A 20,310-nucleotide genomic window follows, 5' to 3' on the forward strand; every position below is an offset into this window, starting at 1 on the left:
ATAGGTTTATATGTGTAGTGATATAAGGTAGATATAGGGAACCTACATCTAAGTAAGGGGTGCATACACCGCCTTACACAGGCTGCTGTAGCAGACCAGTGGTGTCATTTTGGAAGGCTGCCCAGGGGTGGCATAATATATGCTTCAGCCCTTGGTAGGTCTCTGGGGTACCTATGCCCTTGGTACCTGGAATGCCATATACTAGGGACTCATAAGGGTACCCCAGTATCCAATCTGGAGTGTACCTAAAGTACATGGAATCATTTTAGAGAGGAATCAGCTAGGCTGGGGTCCTGGAAAGCAGGACCCCAGCCAGACTTAAGTAAAAAACAGTGAAACATCAGCAAAAAGCGGGGGTAACTATAATAAGCAGATCCTACTCTCCTACACTCTTGATCTACCAAATAATATAAAAAATAATTGTAATGCTATATAATCAAGAAATCCTAATGGCATGGTCTAAATCAAGACAATCTTTGAAAAAGTCCCTCGTAAGAAGGTTTCTGGCTTACACCATACCACATGTCAAAGAAGAACAGGCTTGAAATATAAAATATCCTCAGTGCTGGAGATACCTAACTCCCTATGAATAGAGGATACAGAAGTTGATTGTGGGATAGGGAGTAGACGTGTAAGAAAATTGTTCTCTTTCCTTTAAAGTATCATATTGGAACCATAACCCCATAGTCCCACCCCATACAAGGCCACATCTAGACACTTACTATTATATAAGGCCAACATTTCTCTTCTAGGTGTGGATCCAAGCTTCATAGCATATCTAAAAATCTCTTCCGTTGAATGTAATAAATTGGTAGACACATGTTCTGTATGCTTACTCCCTGTACCTGTATAAGAAAACTGGATCCCCAAATATGAGAAAGTTTATATTCTCTTAATGTGCATCCCATTTACATGATGTAAACATGTCTTAGGTCTTCCTGTTCCGCAGATCATGGTGAAACTTTTCTCAAGATAAAGCTTTAAATCCTCCTCTCCATGTATACAATAAAAGTGTTAATTATTGATGTCATTCACGGTTTGTGACATCAGTACAGCATTGTCTGTGTATAACAATGTGGATACCTTTCACCAACCAACTCTTAGGCAATCTGAGGTGGGTGTTTGTAGTTCTGCATCCACCCCATTAATATGGAGGGAGAAAAGGAAGGGTGTCAACACGCACACCTGTCTTACGCCCCTCTTTTTCTCAAATGGCGAAGTACATTCTCCACTGGGGCCCTATCGAACACTTGCAGACAAGTTTGAGTACATGCTAGACAGCAATATTACTAGGTCTTCAGGGGCAGCTAATGTTTTCAGGGTATGCCACAACTTGTTATGATTAACCAAGTTGAAGGTGCTACTCAAGTCCATAAAATACAGTTGGATACAGTTGGAGGGATCCAAATTTTGCCCTTGTATGTTTCCCGACTAACAGGTTATGGTTTAATGCTTGTTCAATAGTGCCCAAGCCCTTTCTAAACCCAAATTGTGATTTTGTTAAAATAGACTGCTCTTTTACTCAAAGCTCCATTTTCTCCTAGATGACCCTGCCCTTGAGCTTCGCTAAACAGTCTAACAGGAACATTGAGCAATAACAAGACAGAGCACCCTTGTTACTTTTCTTAAAAATTGGAATATCAGGCTCCAACCATGTAGGCTGGAGGAAGCCACCTTATGCTGCATTGCGTACATTTGTTAAAACTGGGGCCCAGAGGTAATGAGATTTTTATAAACGTTCACAGAGACACCATCCAAGCCTGCAGCCTTCTATTTACTGATTTTGTCTAAGGCTGTCATCAATTCCTTCATGGCAAAGGTAACTGTAAGTTATGGGTTTAATAAATCATTAACAGATGAATGGTTACCTTATTTTAGGAGATTAAATACCAATGTAATATTATGACATAGGGAGCAGTCTCATGGGGTAGATGAGGGACATACTAAGATCATAAATGAGAGGCAATGGCTGTCTCAAGACAAGAAATCGTATGTCCATTTGCTGGCTTCTTCATTATGTTAGAATGTGTACAAAATTGAACACACCCTACTCCTGGTTGACTTGGCATCTTTCTTATAAAGCAAGAATGTTTCAGTGCTACATTGTTGCGAGGGACTTTCCTGACAATTATCAGCATTAAATTATCCACTCTGGGTCTAAGACGCCCCACTTTTAGTTAGCTAAACAGGTTTCTTATTGTGAGTGACACTGTCACGCCTGATGGGGTTGGCTGGTAAAGTCTTGGACTTGTCGAAAGCTTTTTTAGCAGTGACTCAAAAGCCTCATGTTTGCTCCTCAAGAGCCTTAACGTTAATTTCACAAGCTGCTCCAATGAGTCAAATTTATCAGACAAGGACTTAACAAATAGGTCAAACTCAATACCCTCAGTTTCATTTTGGCTCAATGTCTCCTACTTATTCCTTGATCCGGAGCTACCTATTACAAGTCCAGGGCCAGAAAGTGATGTTTCTGAGCTTGCAGATCTCATTTGAGCTCTCTTCTTTTTAGCGGGTGGCGAACTTACTGCTTTAGGTGGAGAAGCGGTAATGGCACTCAGTGAGGGGTCTACAACTCAGGGGTTATCCATTAGTATCTCAGGCAATGAGCACTGGGGAACACCTGAAGATGTTGTACTCCGCCCTTCTAAAAAATTTAAGAAGGGATTTAGCAAAGCCATCTTTACTGTCCACCATGTAGCCACAAGCTTTTCCTCTACAAAAGAATTGCATTGTGTATTAGGTCCATTACTTCAGAGAGAAAGGAATTAAATTTGAAGAAGGGTTGACTTTACCGGATGGCTTCTGTGCAATTTTCCTTTTGCCTATGATAAAAGATTAACATAAGGAGGAATTCAATTAGGAACTACTTTTCAGAGGGATAGCACAGCTTTAGTCAGCCTCGGACAGGCTCAGACGGGCCCGACTTAGCCCACGCACGCCTGCGCTGTGGGAAAGCGCGATGCAATTTATAGCGCCTTCCTCCTTCAAAAGCCTTAGGATTCTGGGCTTCGTAGTCTGGGTGTCAGTGGTCAAGAAAAACTCCTGCTCTGTTACCGCACCCATGTCATATTTCACTGCCTGGCGTATAAAGCAAAAGAAGAAAGTGGATAAGACGGCTGAGTATAAATTGGGGAATCAGACACTATCAGATTGCATTGAGAGTCTTTTTCTTTGACACCCCCACAATTATTGTTTTCAGGCTGAACACATTTTCTTATACTGCATGTCTTTTAAGGAAGAGGCAAGGGCTGATATTGTAATGGACTTCTGATTAACTTTGTACACATTGTGTAGGATATGAAACTACTGATTTTACTTGCATTATAATGCTTTTTATGTATTTTGTATGTGTTTTTTGGGATTAGCTCAAATTAGACATTGATTGGTTTAGGGAGTAGGTGGGGCAAGTTGATTGTATTACAGAACATGTAGAATTATGTTGCCTTCTGTTCATAGGACAAGTAGATAATATAAAAACTTCCACACCGCTATTGACGTTGGTGTGACAAATTTTGTATACCCCTGGTGTGAATGTCGCACAGGCATACTCCTAAGGGAAACCTGGGGCAGCAGTGTTAAAAGCACATTACCCACATGCGGCTAACACTCAAATCATTGTGATTCAACTGGAGACAAAGAAGTGGACAATGACTGCAAGTCTTCCTAATGGTACCCATAATGACACATAAGGCAGGGACTAAAAAGAGTACTGTTAATAACCGAAAACCCAGGAAACCTTATAGAAACACATTGAGAAAACATATTTTGCTCCTTTAAGGTCGATGAGTGAATTATTCAACAGCTAAGTCTTCAGGCTTTCCTAGTACACCTGTAATACAGTGTTGAATGACTAAAAACCATGTGGGTTTGCAGTTAGCGTTATAATCATACCAATTCAGTCTATGGTTGATGGTCAAAATAAAAAGTCTTTTTTTTTCCCACACCTTTTTTGACCCAACCACAACATGGGAGAAAAATGCCCAGAATGTCAATAAGACAAGGACAGGAAAATATCAACAAAAAGTTCAAAATAATGGAAGAGAGCAAACAATGAAAGGAATCAAATGTTGAAAGACAGAAAACAATAGAATGTACAAAGGATGTAAGGGAACAGATAATTTAAGATGTGCGATATGATCCACCTGAAGACTTACTTGATAGTCCAGCATTAGCAGGAGAGTGCATCGCACACTGACATCCCCAGGCCTCTTCACCTGAAAACCATCAGTCTCCTGTGTTGTTGGAGTTCGGTGCCACTGCAATTAACACGTATTCACAGTTAAATCCCCTCTCCCAGTCAATTCAATTAAAGAAAACTTTATTTGTATGCACTGTGGCATCCATAAAGGGAAGTATCACACATGTAAATAACAAGACAGAATGATAAAAATACGTTTCATAAAAATGCAATAGAGTAAGAAAAAAAGGATTAAGACCTGTTCCCTCTTTTTTTTTCCCTCTGTGTGCGTTAGGGTGAGGTCTAGTGTGCCAGGGCTTAATTTGAGCCGGGGCTTTCCGGTACTAAGCACCAACACTTAATTGGCTACCAGTCCTCGGCACGGACACCTAATTGTTAACACCATACTTAAAACAGTCTACCACATGGAGGCGCTGCTCATCTAATTTAGAGATGAGCAGAACAACAGTAGCTTAGGAATACAATATACAATACAAATGCTAATACCGGCCTCCCCAGCCATTCCTTTAGCTTTTGGGACCTGGAATAATCTGAACTGTCGCATTTACATGCGAGCGAGATGGTTAGTAGTTGTTTTGGTAGAAATGACAAGGGCAATGGGTGATGCATGCTGCTGTGGCCTCCTGGTCAGAGCCCTGGCACTTATTATTTTACAAATTAAGCACTGATGTGCGCTGCAACCAAGACTATGTGCGCCAGTAACCAGACCGCGTGTGTGGGTGCAGCGCCAAATATTACTCCAACATTTTGCTTAAAAAAGTGGAAAGATGGTGCATTTCCTCAACGTACAGATCCACGTGAACGGTGGTAAGGCTGGTTTGAAACCGTCCCAAACAGCATTTTGAAACCTTGGCAGCGATATTGGGCAGCTATATTGCTGCATTTCTTCTCTTAATAGAGTTGGGCTGCAGGGTGAATGTGTGCATTTGTTCAGGTTTTCATGTTAATTTCAGCTCATGACGGGTGCTGCAATTAACATGAAAACTTTAACAAATGCTCGGTTTCAGAAGGAAAAATAAAATTATAATAACGTAGTTAAAATAATTTTACTTTTCACAGTTTCAGGGCTGGGTTAGGGTAGGGTCGCATCAGGCTTTCAACTAACGTATTTTAATGCTAGTGTCGTTATCACCCCATTAAAATGCATTAGTCACGCATTCTAGCATTCTAGCGCCCCTCTGACAATACTGCAATTGAGGCACACGGTAAATGAGGCAGCACCAGCACACTAAAATTGTCTAAGTAAGTAATACATTCTTTATTGATTGGTTTAAAAAAAACATTTACAATTTAAAACATGACAAAATCGAACGATAAATATGGCAATAATAAATGTTTAAAACTGTGGATTTAAAATTACTAAAAATTAGGGGGACCATTATGGGCTAATAATGTTCTGCTGTGAGACATCGCTCTGGCTTTCTGATGTTGTTATCTCCAATTTGATTGTTGATCTGTTAACTCGGTCGCCATGATAAATTGAGGAGGGTTTGGATGTGGTTATGGCTTCCAGTAGTTTTGACGCTTAGTGGACGAATTTCGTAAGCCCAATGTTTAGCTTGGTGTTGTCAGGGTTAAGAGCAGCCAATATTGCTTGGCGGCAACATCAAACTCCCAACATGATACATTGGCCTTGCAGCAATGACCGTCTGGCCACAAGCAATGCAGGGCATGCACAGACGATGTGTTCCATTGTTTCAGAATGATAGACACACAACCTGCATTCAGTACTGCTACCTGGGCGCCGCCATTCGGGAAGGTTCTTCAGGAAGGGCCAGTCACCCATTCTCCGGGCTAAAAACATATATTACCAATAAAGTGTGTATGTGCTTGACAGGTAGAGCGGCTGATCAATCACTTTAAAATTGGAGATTACAGCCCAAGCGTGTTTCCTCTTTGACAGTATTGCCCTGTCCGGGTGAAAGGACCACAATATGACAGTTTTTAATGGCGGTCTTTAACACCGGGTGGGAGGGGTTTGTTTCCTAGAGGTCTTTTACTCCTAGTAAATGTAAACTGCGGTCCAGGAGTTGCCGATGCTTATGGCTGGTCTGATTTTTCGGTATTTCCTGCCATAGCCGGGTCTCCAAGGATCCCTCCCGGGCACGGCACAGTCTATTACATAGTTTAATAAATGCGCCTGCCTCCACTCCATGGTGATCTTGTAGTCCCAGTTCAAGTCTCACTTGGGCTGACGAGGCAGATCTTGGCAACCGAAAGGCTCTTTTAATTTTTTTTTAGTTGTTAGTTTGTTTATTAATGCACTGGTTGTGCCCTCAGTGATCTCATGCCCATACGTCAAGGAGTTAATTACCTTAGCCGTCATCACTTTCAGCACGGGAGTTAGGCGGGGACCTAGTAACTGTTTTGCTAATTGTGCAGCGGCCGCTTCTAACGACATGGCTTTGGTTTTCAATGCTTCTTTATGCTTGGTAAAAGTACCTCTTGTGTCGAGAAAGATGCCCAAGTATTTATAACTGGGAGTTGATTCTAGCTTTGTGTTGTTGAAGTGCCACCTTTCTATTGACCATTTTTGCTTCCCAAAAGATATTGTTTTCTTTTTGACAAGTTCAGTTCTAGACGATTTCTTGTCGTGTAAGGTAGCAGTTCATCCAGTAGCCTCTGGAGACCCACTTTTGTGTGGCTTAACAACACCAAGTCATCGGCATAAAGCAAATTGGTGATCCGGGTCCCGTCTAGTTGGGGAGGATGGCAATTAACACTGTTGAATACTGGAGAAAGGTCAGATATAAAAAAATTAAAAAGAAGTGGGGCCAATGCACAACCTTGTTTGATGTCAGTTTCAGTTTGAATCTTCCTGAAGACATGGGAGCCTTCACCCAGCTTGATTCTTATCTATGTTTCCGTATGGAGTTGGATTATTGCTTGAAGAAGAGGCGGGGTATGCCCCACTAAAATTGTCTAACATATATGAGCATGCAACTGCGCCTTCAAATTTTAAATGCTATTCGTCCGAGATGTAGGAAGGTGGATACCTGACTATGGTTACCTCAGATTTTTTGCCTACTGTTTAGCAGGTTTTTTACTTAGTTGGCCTGGTATCCTGCTAATCAGGGCCCCAGGCTATCTGCTCTCACTGTAAAATGGACTCCATGTACTTTAGGTACATCTCAAATTGGATATTGGGTCACCTTTGTGAGCCCCTGTAAGGTGTACCTTAGGTACCCAGGGCATAGGTGCATCCAAGGCCTACCAGGGGCTGCAGCATATATTATGCCACCCCTGGCTGGCCCTCCACATTGACACAACTGTCTGATCACCCAGCTGGGGCAAGGTCGTGTAATCACCCCTTGCTTAGATATAGTATACCTATATCTTATATATATAGACACATATACACCTATAAGTCACTCCTATGGCAGGCCTTGAAAATCCTGGAGGCAGAGTGCTTGGTTTTATGTGAGATGGTGCTCTAGCATGAGCTGAGCCTGTCTGCAGCTTTCGGAACCATGTCCTTTTAGCTGTTCTATGATATAGCCATACCATATAGTGCATTATCATCCTAGCGGTTGAATGCTAACTTTGGTTTGGCTTTATCAAAACATGTCGTGTAAGGTGTCATACACTTTGGAATACTATCCCCTCACCAGTTCTGGCGACGGGGGTAGCATTCCACCCTTCTAGAGGAAGAAGACATGTTGTTCCTAGTAATCCCGGTTAAAGTTAACCAGAGCCTCAGCATCACAAAATGGATGCTGCTGCCACAGACACAAGTTTGAACACTGCTGCTGGGAGTCCTTCCAGCGAGGGAGGCTTGGACAATAGGTTTCCTGTCTTGGGAGGTGGTAGCACCACCCCGGACAGGCCATAGTGTATTTGGGCAGGGAGGGCTGAATGAAATGAGACACTGCCAGGGGCACACAAGGTGCTCCCTGCATAGTCCGGTTGAAACCAGTTGCTGGGGCACTCCAGCCCCAGCTCTGGCGCGAAACTGGACAAAGGGAAAGGGGTGTAACCACCCCCTTCCCTGGTCCCATCCATAGGAGGGACCTAGCAGGCAATCCAGCCCCTCAGATTGGTATATAGGTAGGAGCTGAGTCAAGAGACTTTAGATTTATCCTGAACTGAAACTTGAAACAAAACTCTGGACCTTCGACATTCTATTCAACTAGAAGACTGAAGAATTTACCTTGTGGTCAAGGAGTGACCACCCTGTGCAAACAGGCACCATCCAACAATTTGCGGTTTGCTTTGTTGATGCTCCCGCCGGAGCCCGATCACAGAGCCTGACAAGAACCAGACTTCCAGACTTCCTTGAGCCCGATCCACAGCCACAGCAAAGCTGAGACCCGTGGAGGCGACGAGAGACGTGGGAACGGCCATCTTCAAAAACCTGCACCTTACTACTTGTGCAGCTCCCGAGGCACCCTCGAAGCTGTGCATTGGGGATTGAGAAGCCCCAGCCCCTAGCACCTTCTACACCGACGCACAGCCCTCCACACTCCACGAGTGCCGCGTGGGGCCTGCTAGTGTTTTTGTGCTCGACGCGTCTGTCCGGTCACTTGCCCGTTGGCAAGTGGCCTCTGTGACGACGAACCTACGAATCTACACTGCTGGCCTGGTTGCTCCAGGCTGGCCCTTGCTTCCCTGAAAAGGAGAAGCCCTGCAGACCTTGCTGGTCTGCACCAGAAGCCATCTTCGATTCCTGCGTGGGTTGCCTTTGCCAAGGCTTGTTGACTCCAATCCAGAAGCCGACACCGCCGACAGTGAGATCCTTTGTGGGACAGTCCGTGCCCAGCTCCTAGTCGTCGTCAACACCTCCTGGTCCAACTAAACAACCGCAAAGGTGCACCACTAGTTACTTCAAAGGACAGTATTTATAAATATAATCAATCACAAGAGATGATGTTTTCTTGTCTTTCTTTATTTTCAATAGTGAACACCAAACAGCCGACGCGTTAAGTCCACAAGGGACTTCTTCAGGGCTTATTTTTCGAAAAAGAGTATTTCCAAATGATTCCTCAATGAAAGAAGCTCCAATGCAGCTCCTAGTACCAAGTTGCTTGCTCAAAGAATTGAAGGTATTTACTCAAGTGTTCAAGCGTGACTGATCATCACGTAAAATGAAAATGATACGGATGTCCTGTATTTGTATTTTGGCTCTATTGGGATCTTGCCACGAGTAGAAACTAGGTTTTTGAGAGATCGGAACAGCCTATTTTTTCTTAAGGTGTCCTCAAGGTATCCAACTCTGGAGAGTAAACAAGCAAAAAGTGCGAAGGCGACCTGTCCAGTCGATCATAATAAATTGTTCCGTCAGGAAGTGAATCCAGAGAGCCCTCGCTTCCACAGTAATCCGTATAACGACCTCCTGGTCTACGTGGCTGCAGAGACAAGCTTCGCGACATCATCTGATTGCTTCACGACATCGCCTGGTTCCTTCCTGGTCACTGGCTAGTGACCCAGACTATGTCCCCTCTGCTTTCAGGTACTCTTCATCCTCGATCCGCCCTTGGATCCAACCAGACACTTCTCTCCTGGTCGCCTGCAGCATCTTTTCACAGGTCTCCATAGGATTCAGCGCCGAAACCCGGCACACTTTGACACCTATGCACCCGGCTCCTGTGGGCGAGGTAACACGAGTACTCCGGTGCTCCTGTGGGTATTGACTATCCTAGTGTCCTAGTTTTCAGTGGCTTTCTCCTAGTCCATCCGGAAGTGTCCTAAAAGAACTAGTTTCCAATTCTTTCGTTCCTATTGTATTCCTATGGTAACTCACGTGTGTGTTAAGACACTGCACACGCTTCCCGTGGGCCTCCTGCTTCCTAACATTTGGTAGTACAGCGTAGCCCCAACGATTCCCTAGGCCCTAGGCCTATTCCTTGTTCGTGACGTGGTTCTTATACCACTATTTTAGTATATGGTTTTACGTGCCCCTAGGGCTCTACTGTATATTGTGCAACTTACTGTATGATAATTAAGTATCTTGTTATGTGCTTGTGCCTCTGACCTCATAAAGAGTTCAGAGGGGTTGTGTTAGTAATAAATACATATATATTTTATATATAACCTGTGTGGTGTCCTTTCATTTGGTATTAAAGGGGTCACATATGGTAAAACAGCTGGCTTCACATGCCCTCATGAGTTTAGCCTAAGACTGCTTTGTCCATGCTACCACTAGGATAGCTGGTCTATAAGGTTGACTTTACAACCATCACCATAAGGGTTGTTTGGACTGATACAGGGTGCCCACTAGAATAGTGGGCATCACATATCAGGACAACTTCTCACAAGAGATAGAATATTCATGAACAACGCTGAGCAGGCAGACTCCAATTTTACATTCTCAATTAACCGTTCCCCAACCAGCCTTCCTGTGAGTCTACTCTGGGGGTACGAGCCATCACATGGGTGATCCATGGAGCGGGTCTTGCCTGCTGTTTTCCCACAATCAAACCACCCTTTTGGTGACCAGAAGCACACACATGCTTCTAAGATTGGTCACACCGGCGGGTGAGAGCTTTGTTTTTCCTTCCCGCACCCCCTTCCAGAGAAGTCACATTACCTGAGCCTCTTGGGCAAGATCTTATAGTTTTACAGCCTGCTAGGCCCATTCCCTCCTAAGCCCCCGCACCAGAGTGAACAGAGAATGTTGACAAAACCACGGAGGCACAGTATTGGTCTTGTCACTTGATCCCGGGACTTGATTGTCGTCAGAGCGGCACACAAGTGTTTAAGTGCGACCGGCAGAGGTATGAGATGTTTTTAAAAACAAGATTATAATCCATATTTTCAAACTTTCTGTTTGTATGATCTGGGTTTAAAGCAATAATTGCTTATACACTTAAAATTTTTGGAAATAATCTGCTTTGCCCCACTTTTAGAAGCATCATCATTGAACTAGTGCCACCGTCAATGAACCTTACTTTACCTCTCAAAAAGACAATTTTCTTTCTTGGAAAATAGATTTCGTGAGATTCAGGTCGTTACTCAACCCTTACATCAGCTACCAGCTTTTGCACAAAGATGGGGCGCCGCAGTCTTACTGCTTTGTCACACAGTAGCTGCTGCTGAGAGTATATCATTTCAGGGGTAAAGAATTTAATTTTCAGGGAAATGAAATGGGATTGGTAATTCCAAGTGTACGTGATTCCTGACCCCAAGAGTAATAACATGCATTTACAATGCAATAGGTCTCGCAACTGCGAGTTTTAGAGCTATTGGTATTGTAAATGGCAATGCCTTTTGAAAAATTAACAGGTATTGTAATTTATAATAGTAATTTTCCACCAGTACCATAACTACCACAATTATTATTACTTTCACCACAGAGTAGTAATAATTGTAGTGGTGGTTATGGTACTTGTGGTGGTTGTAGCGGTGGTGGTAGTGTTGGTGGTCTTGGTACTGTTTTGGTGGTACTGGTGGTGTTAGTGGTGGTGGTATTGGTGGTCTACGTGGATTTTATTTCATTACTTATGCTACTGCTGGAATATTTTGTAACAAAAAAATACAAAAACTAAAACATCATTTGCAATGCCAATAGCTAAAACTTTTAGTAATGCCAGTCCTATTGCATTGCAAATGCTTGTTTTATTTTGCAGGCATGAGGTGCATCATCTACTTCCCAAAATATAATCTTAGATTTGTAGACAATCGTAACAGTCCACAGTCAACGGCTCTGCTGACATTGTTCTCTGGCTCTACTGCAGCTCTGCTGACCTGGTTCTATGGCTTTAAAGCAGCTCTGCAGACCTGGTTCTCTCCCTCTAAAGCAGCTCTGCTGACCTGGTTTCACTGGCTCTACAGCAGCCCTGTTGACCTGGTTCTCTGACTCTAGACCAGCTCTGCTGACCTGGTTCTTAGGCTCTAGAGCAGCTCTCCTGACCTGGTTCGCTGGCTCTACAACGGCTCTGCTGAATTGGTTCTCTGGCTCTAAAGCAGCTCTGCTGACCTGGTTCTATGGCTCTAAAGCAGCTCTGCTGACCTGGTTCTATGGCTCTAAAGCAGCTCTGCTGACCTGGTTCTTTGGCTATAGAGCAGCTCTGCTGACCTGGTTCTCTGGCTATAGAGCAGCTCTGCTGACCTGGTTCTCTGGCTATAGAGCAGCTCTGCTGACCTGGTTCTCTGGCTTTAGAGCAGCTCTGCTGACCTGGTTCTCTGGCTCTAAAGCAGCTCTGCTGACCTGGTTCTCTGGCTCTAAAGCAGCTCTGCTGACCTGGTTCTCTGGCTCTACAGCAGCTCTGTTGACCTGGTTCTCGGCCTCTAGAACAGATCTGCTGACCTGGTACTCTGGCTCTAAAGCAGCTCTGCTGACCTGGTTCTCTGGCTCTAAAGCAGCTCCGCTGACCTGGTTCTCTGGCTTTAAAGCAGCTCTGCTGACATGGTTTATCGAGCTCCACAGCAGCTCTGCTGACCTGGTCCTCTGGCTCTAGAGCAGCTCTGCTGACCTGGTTTCTCTGGCTCTACAGCAGATCTGCTTACCTGGTTCTCTGGCTCTGAAACAGCTCTGCTGACCTGGTTTTTAGTCTCTAGAGAAGCTCTGCTGACCTGGATTTCTGGCTCTACAACGGCTCTGCTGACCTGGATCTCTGGCTCTACAACGGCTCTGCTGACCTGGTTCTCTGGCTCTAAAGCGGGTCTGCTGACCTGGTTCTCTCCCTCTAAAGCAGCTCTGCTGACCTGGTTTCTCTGGCTCCACAGCAGCTCTGCTGATCTGGTTCTCTGGCTCTACAGCAGCTCTACTGACCTGGTTCTCTCCCTCTAAAGCAGCTCTACTGACATGGTTTCTCTGCCTCTAGAGCAGCTCTGCTGACCTGGTTTTCTGGCTCTACAGCAGTACTGCTGACCTGGTTCTCTGGCTCTACAGCAGTTCTACTGACCTGGTTCTCTCCCTCTAAAGCAGCTCTACTGACATGGTTTCTCTGCCTCTAGAGCAGCTCTGCTGGCCTGGTTCTCTCCCTCTAAAGCATCTCAGCTGACCTGGTTTCTCTGGCTCTACAGCAGCTCTGCTGACCTGGTTCTCTGCCTCTAGAGCATATCTGCGGACCTGGTTCTTAGGCTCTAGAGCAGCTCTGCTGACCTGGCTCTCTGGCTCTACAACGGCTCTGCTGAATTGGTTCTCTGGCTCTAAAGCAGCTCTGCTGACCTGGTTCTCTGGCTATAGAGCAGCTCTGCTGATCTGGTTCTCTGGCTTTAGAGCAGCTCTGCTGACCTGGTTCTCTGGCTCTAAAGCAGCTCTGCTGACCTCGTTCTCTGGCTCTAAAGCAGCTCTGCTGACCTGGTTTCTCTGGCTCTACAGCAGCTCTGTTGACCTAGTTTTCGGCCTCTAGAGCAGATCTGCTGACCTGGTTCTATGGCTCTACAGCAGCTCTGACCTGGTTTCTCTGCCTCTAGAGCAGCTCTGCTGACCTGGTTCTCTGCCTCTAGAGCATCTCTGCGGACCTGGTTCTTAGGCTCTAGAGCAGCTCTGCTGACCTGGTTCTCTGGCTCTAAAGCAGCTCTGCTGACCTGGTTCTCTGGCTCTAAAGCAGCTCTGCTGGCCTGGTTCTCTCCCTCTAAAGCAGCTCTGCTGACCTACTTTCTCTGGCTCTACAGCAGCTCTGCTGACCTGGTTCTGTGGCTCTAAAGCAGCTCTGCTGACCTGGTTCTATGGCTCTAAAGCAGCTCTGCTGGCCTGGGTCTATGGCTTTGAAGCAGCTCTGCCGACCTGGTTCTCTGGCTCTAGAGCAGCTCTGATGACCTGGTTCTCTGGCTATAAAGCAGCTCTGCTGACCCGGCTCTCTGGCTCTAAAGCAGCACAGCTGACTTGGTTTTCTCCTTCTAAAGCAGCTCTGCTGATCTGGTTTCTCTGGCTCTAGAGCAGCTCAGCTGACCTGGTTCTCTGGCTCTAGAGCAGCTCTGCTGACCTGGTTCTGTGGCTCTAAAGCAGCTCTGCTGACCTGGTTCTCTGGCTCTACAGTGTAGGAAGGTGGATACCTGACTATGGTTACCCCCAACTTTTTGCCTAGTGTTTAGCTGGTTTTCAACTTAGTTGGCCTAGGATCCAGCTAATCAGGGCCCCAGGCTATCTGCTCTCACTGTAAAATGGACTCCATGTACTTTAGGTACATCTCCAATTGGATATTGGGTCACCTTATGAGCCCCTGTATAGTGTACCATAGGTACCCAGGGCATAGGTGCATCCAAGGCCTACCAGGGGCTGCAGCATGTTTTATGCCACTCCTTGCTGGCCATCCATATTGACACAACTGGCTGATCACTCAGCTGGGGCAAGGTCGTGTAATCACCCATTGCTTAGATATAGTATTCCTATATCTAACATTATATATAGACACATATGCATCTATAAGTCACTCCTATGGCAGGCCTTAACAATCCTGAAGGCAGAGTGCTTGGTTTTATGCGAGATGTGGCTCTAGCATGAGCTGAGCTTGCCTGCCGTGGAGAAGTGTGGCTCACTGGTTAGAAGCGGCAGACTCTGAAGGAGAGATCAGGCCCGGGAACAGGGTTCAATTCCCGACGCGGCAGGGTCTTGGGCACAATGTCAGCGGACTCGATAATTCTCACCTCGACGCCTACTCTAATCATGGGTCCCACGCTGCAACTCTGAGCAATAGCTTGCTTAATCTCCACAACGGCCCCAACAACACTGGATGCCTGGCTTCACCTTGGGGGTGCCCAGGAGGGGCAACCTCACAGGGAGAGCCAGGATGGGTTCCACAGTGTTATACAGCGCCGGGACGCCCCGTTGCTGGTGCAGCTGTGCGCTTTACAAGTATACTACATTTACATTTGCAGCTTTCGGAACCATGTCCGTATAGCTGTTCTATGATATAGCCATACCATATACTCTTAAGTGCATTATCATTCTCGCGGTTGAATGCTAACTTTGGTTTGGCTTTATCAAAACATGTTGTGTAAGGTGTCATGCGCTTTAGAATACTACCCCCTCGCCAGTTCTGGCCCTGGTAAGCCTTTGAATGCAAAAATAGCCAAGGCCCACAGAAAAGGCTTCGCGTTCGTGGCAGTTCAAGGTGGGGCGGGTAGAGAAGGAAAAGGACTATGTCTCTTCCCTCTTGCCCAGAGAAGACAAGGACAGTGTACACTTCTGCTTGCCGCTGGCAAAAGCACTCACTGATCTCTGAATAATAAATGTAAAAGTGTTAAGGTAACCATGTTGTTCCTGCTTACATTTCACATGCTTTACTTAAACGTGTATTCCCTATGAGTGTTTGTTTTTTGCAGGATGTTGTTACTTTTTATTTTTAGGCAGCATATTAGTCTTGTCTAATGCATATTTTGAATTGTGTTGCATCCAGGAGTTTATAGTGGGGCACAATTGTGTTGTAGCTGAAGGCAGTGCAAGTTTCTCTCAGTGGAGCAGTATAGAGTTCATTGAAGGAGAGGATGTGGCACTATGGTCAGAGCTGCCGAATTTGGAACTGGGGAACCAGGTTCAGCCTTCATGACCAGTCCACCAGACAACTCTCTTGAGGGAACTCATTCCCTTGCTTGACCTTAGAATACCCTGCAAGACCTTCAAAGCCCTGGTGTCTTAGCACCAGCACGTGGGTCCCAACAGTGGTAACTGTGGGTTAACCTTAAAGGCCTGTCAATCACAATCCATACTGAAGTTTACCTCCAGTCTTGCGGCAGGCCTTTTAAGCAGCACACCCTAGTGCGACAGTCACTGAGGTCACACGACCCTTGAGCAGGGTGCTCTAGGGTGGTGCGATCGCACCGCTGCCTCCTTCCTGGCCTCCAGCAATTTTAGGCAACAACAAAAATGGCATGATAACTCTGGTGATTAATGTTCTTCCTGGAAAGAGATGGAGTTGTGTCAAGGGGAAGTTTTTACTCATGGGAAGGTAGTGCAGAGGGCTAATTTGCCTGCTACCAAGAACATGTACCATCCAAATCACAAAGTGCATAATGTAAATGGGTCAGTGGGTTACTGCTTTGGTCAGTGAGATACTTTTAGTACTTGCATTTTATAAGTCATAATCCTAACACAGAACAGTGAGCTATTAACTTTCACCTAAGAGCTGCATGTTTTTCACCAGTCTGATTACCCTAATGTTGCAGAAAGGGTTAATTTGAATAGAAATCAATCCTAATTATTAAAGAGAACCCACAATCATGGTATTACATTTAAAATTCAGAATTTAAGTTCTAAATTTAGTGCCTTGGCCAGACCAATCACTATTAAACTATACTGCCTACTAGTATGGATGTCATATGACTCCTACACCTTGTAGTCCTTTGTCTTATCTAACATTTCCTACACAGAGATTTACACACAATTGATTGTCATTGTGTAATGAGTGTGATGTAAAGTGCTCTGACACCCTACAGTGCTATCAGTGGTGCTGTAAATCAAGTGGAGAAGTGTGGCTCACTGGTTAGAGCAGGCAGACCCTGAAGCAGAGGTCAGACCCGGGACCAGGGTTCGATTCCCGACGCGGCAGGGTGTTGAGCTCAAATGTCCACGGACTCGATAATTCTCGCTTCGGTGCCTGACCTAATCATGGGTTCACACTCTGCAACTCTGGGCATTAAGCTTGCTTAATCTCCACAACGGCCCCCCCCCCCGCGGCGGGATGCCTGGCTTTCACCTTGGGGATGCCCTGTAGGGGCTATCTCACAGGGAAAAACCAGGACGGGTTCCCAAGGCAAGCGCGGAGATACCCCTTCGGGGGTCGATTCTGGCGCTATATAAGAAATGTAATAATAAGAAATGTAATAATAATAATAAGTTAAATTCATCTGAGCGAGAGTGTGATTATGGAGACTTGAGGGGCACTGTTAAAGGGTAGTAGTGAGTAAATTAGTGGCGGAGGCAGTCATTGGGGGGCACCAAAACACACTGTTGCACAGGGCTCCACCAGCACTAAAGCTGGCCCTGCCCTGGAGCCAGGCCGCTACACCCATTGGTTCCTCTGTTGGCCTTGTTTCAGCAGTAGTAGCTGTAACTCAACAGGGGTCGGCAATGCAAGATTTTTTTAGCACACCAAACTAAGTTCACAAACTTTACAGTCTCTCTGCTTCATGCACAAACAGTTTTAACATGTGCTGCCTGCTTTGGAGCCACTGGAATTATGCAGCAATGGAGGACAAAAGTATGCCGCAGTGTTGACTAAATTATGCAGCTTAACAAAAGCTGCAGCGTAATGCAGTATATATTCTATGTTATTATTTTTACACATGCTAACAGTCTCTGGAAAACATTTGCCTTATTAGTACCAGTGTAACATACAAATAGAGCAGTGACAAAGGTGATCAGTCAACCTCTGCAAAGGCCGTCCACTTCGCAGAAACACAAGTCACATTTTTTTGTAACATTTGTCCCGTTTGAGCTACAAACAATTTATTAGTTAAAATCGTCAATTTATGCAGCAGATGATGCATTATGCGCTAAACATTGCAGAACCAGAATTATATAGAAAACATTTGCAAACTAGGATATTTTGCCATTCATGCTTGAACTACTCTTGTGGAAAAAGGGAGGAGAAGTGCTGATGACAGAAGCTGCATGGCTCGGAGACAAATGGTTTGTGCTTCTACTTTTAAGCTTATTCCACCTGGAAGAACATGCCACGTTTGTAGGCTTACTCTATTTCTTCTCTTACTAGAGCGCAGCTGTGGGGTGATTGTGTGCCTTTGTTAACATTTTCATGTTAATGGCAGCGCCTTTCATGAGCTGCAATTAACATGAAAACTTTAAAAAAGGCACACAATCATCCAGCAGCCCAGCTCTATTAAGAGAGGAAATGCAGCAAGGCTTCAAACACAGCGTGTGCTTTCAGGTGATTCTAAAAGAACACACTGTGTTTGGTGCTGCATTTCTTTTGTTTTCTAGAGTGCTGCTGCGGGGCAGATTGTGTGCTTTTGTTTAAGGCATTCATGTCAACTGCAGCTTGTGACGGGCTCTGCAATTAACACGAATACTTAAAGAAAAGCACACAATGAGCCCCGGAGCCGCACTCTAGAAAACAAAAGAAATTTACCAAGCTCCCGCACAAATGCCTCTTCCTCTGTAACTTGGAAATGCCAGTTTTTCACGCTGCAGCAGCGGAGCCTGAATGCTCTTGGGGGTTGTGTGAGCGTGCCACACACACCACTGCGCTTTGGGGACACCGAGGTGCGCGGGCACAAGCGCATCTTCAAGGGAACACTGATTGAGACCATAAAAATATTAAAACTATCAGCAAAATAACAATATTTGCAGCAAATATTCAACACAGCATAGACCTGCGAGCTTGCACAGCGGACTTTAAAACAGCCCTAATGTACAAAAAAGCTTCAGCATTGGATCATTGAAGTAGAAATCTAAAGCAGGCCTGCATTGTCTAATATTATAACAATACTTTTTTTTTAAAAACTGGGATTAAGAAGAGTCTGGTATAACTTGCCACCAATGTCTCCTTCCGTTCATGGTGGAATGCAGTTTGTTTTCATCACAGACTAGATACTAATTTTGTTTCCCCTGTCTCTCTAGCAATCAAACAAGACCTTCTTTGGCTCCCTTTAGTGAATTATCTATCCTCATCTTCCCCTTCCTCCATCACCCATGATGTTCACTCTATTGAGGTACGCAAACCTCCTAAATTTCGTTCACTATTTTTCATTGCTTATCTACTTGAAGAATGTAATGCTTACTTTGTTGTTTTTGATGCTTGACTTATGATGCACTCCCATTTCTTTTTTACACCTTTACATAGTTGTGTAATTCTCATTTCCCCTTCCTCCTCTTATTGTATATCTTGTTGATTTAGTGCTGCCGTCGGCCAACGGTCGTCCGGAATACTACCTTGCCAGTGCTGCGCACGACCGTTGGCCAACGGGCCAGCATTCGTTCTTCGAACGTTCAGCACTGGGCGCTGAACGTTCAACGCTCCTATGAGGTTAATGCTTAATAAACTCAAACTTAAAAAAAAAAGAAGAGTCTGGTATACCTTGCATAAAATGTACAGAAACAAGCATTTGCAATGCAATAGGTCTCGCATTAGGAAAGTTTGAGCTATTGGTATTGTAAATGACAAATTTTTTATTTATGTGTTGGTTTGGAAAATAGTGAATTGAATAGCTTTGTCATTTACAATGCCAATAGTTTTAACTTTCGCTAATGTGACACCTATAGCATTTGTAATGCAATATGTGTTGTATTTACGTGACATAGATGTATTGCTATTACAATTAAAAATATTTTTTTTTTAATAATTAATACTTAAGTTATTGTAATTTATAATGGCAATAGCTTTTGTAAATAACTTTTGTGAAGATTATGTTCATTGTATTTTATTGTGATGAAAATCCAAGAACAGAAGTGAACTATTAACATATTTTTGTGACATTTGTAATGAAGCTTGAAACATTGAGAGAACATATTTGAACCAGTTGTTGAATGGTTGCAAAGATTGATGCTGTGGTGGTGCGGAGTGATGTTGTGGTGGCGACAAGTGATGCTGTGGCGTTCAGTGATGCTGTACTAGCGCATAGTGATGTTGTGGTACCCCTGAGTGATGCTCTCGTGGTGCTGAGTGATGCTGTGGTGATGCGATAGATAGAGTGAGTGCGATAGATAGAGTGAGGGCGATAGATAGATAGAGGGAGGCCGATAGGTAGAGTGAGGGCGATAGATAGATAGAGTGAGGGCGATACATAGATAGAGTGAGGGTGATAGAGAGATAGACAGATAGAAGGGTGATAGGTAGACAGATAGATAAAGTGTATTTATGTTGCATTGAGTAGAGTGTAAGTATGAGGCATGTATTTATATGGCACGGAGTGGTAATATGGGCAGTGTATATTGTATTCAGGAGAGTGTAATTGTGTGCCGTGTAATTATGTGGCACTGAGTGGTATTTGGAATGTATGTTGCATTGAGTGCAGTGTAATTATGTAGCGTGTAATTATGTGGCACTGAGTGGTAATATGGGGAGTGTGTGTTGCATTCAGTAGAGTGTAATTATTTGGTGTGTAATTATGTGGCACTGAGTGGTATTGTGTGGAGTGTGTGTTGCATTCAGTAGAGTGTAATTATGTGGTGTGTAATTATGTGGCACTGAGTGGTATTTGGAGTGTATGTTGCATTGAGTGCAGTGTAATTATGTGGGCTGTAATTATGTGGCACTGAGTGGTATTTGGAA

General features: G+C 44.5%; 1 protein-coding gene across 3 annotated transcripts in view; it reads right to left on the minus strand.

Annotated features, from left to right (window-relative positions):
• The window catches only part of SMARCD3 (SWI/SNF related BAF chromatin remodeling complex subunit D3), a 1,454,082-nt gene that overhangs the window by 614,791 nt on the left and 818,981 nt on the right, over positions 1-20,310 (minus strand). For all 3 annotated transcript variants that reach the window (XM_086941345.1, XM_086941344.1, XM_086941343.1), the window contains exon 7: positions 4,155-4,256. In XM_086941345.1, coding sequence (XP_086797471.1) covers positions 4,155-4,256 — 102 coding nt within the window. The remainder of the gene's footprint in view (positions 1-4,154; positions 4,257-20,310) is intronic.

Source organism: Lissotriton vulgaris, chromosome 10, assembly GCF_964263255.1.
Source record: "Lissotriton vulgaris chromosome 10, aLisVul1.2, whole genome shotgun sequence".
Lineage (NCBI taxonomy): Eukaryota > Metazoa > Chordata > Amphibia > Caudata > Salamandridae > Lissotriton > Lissotriton vulgaris.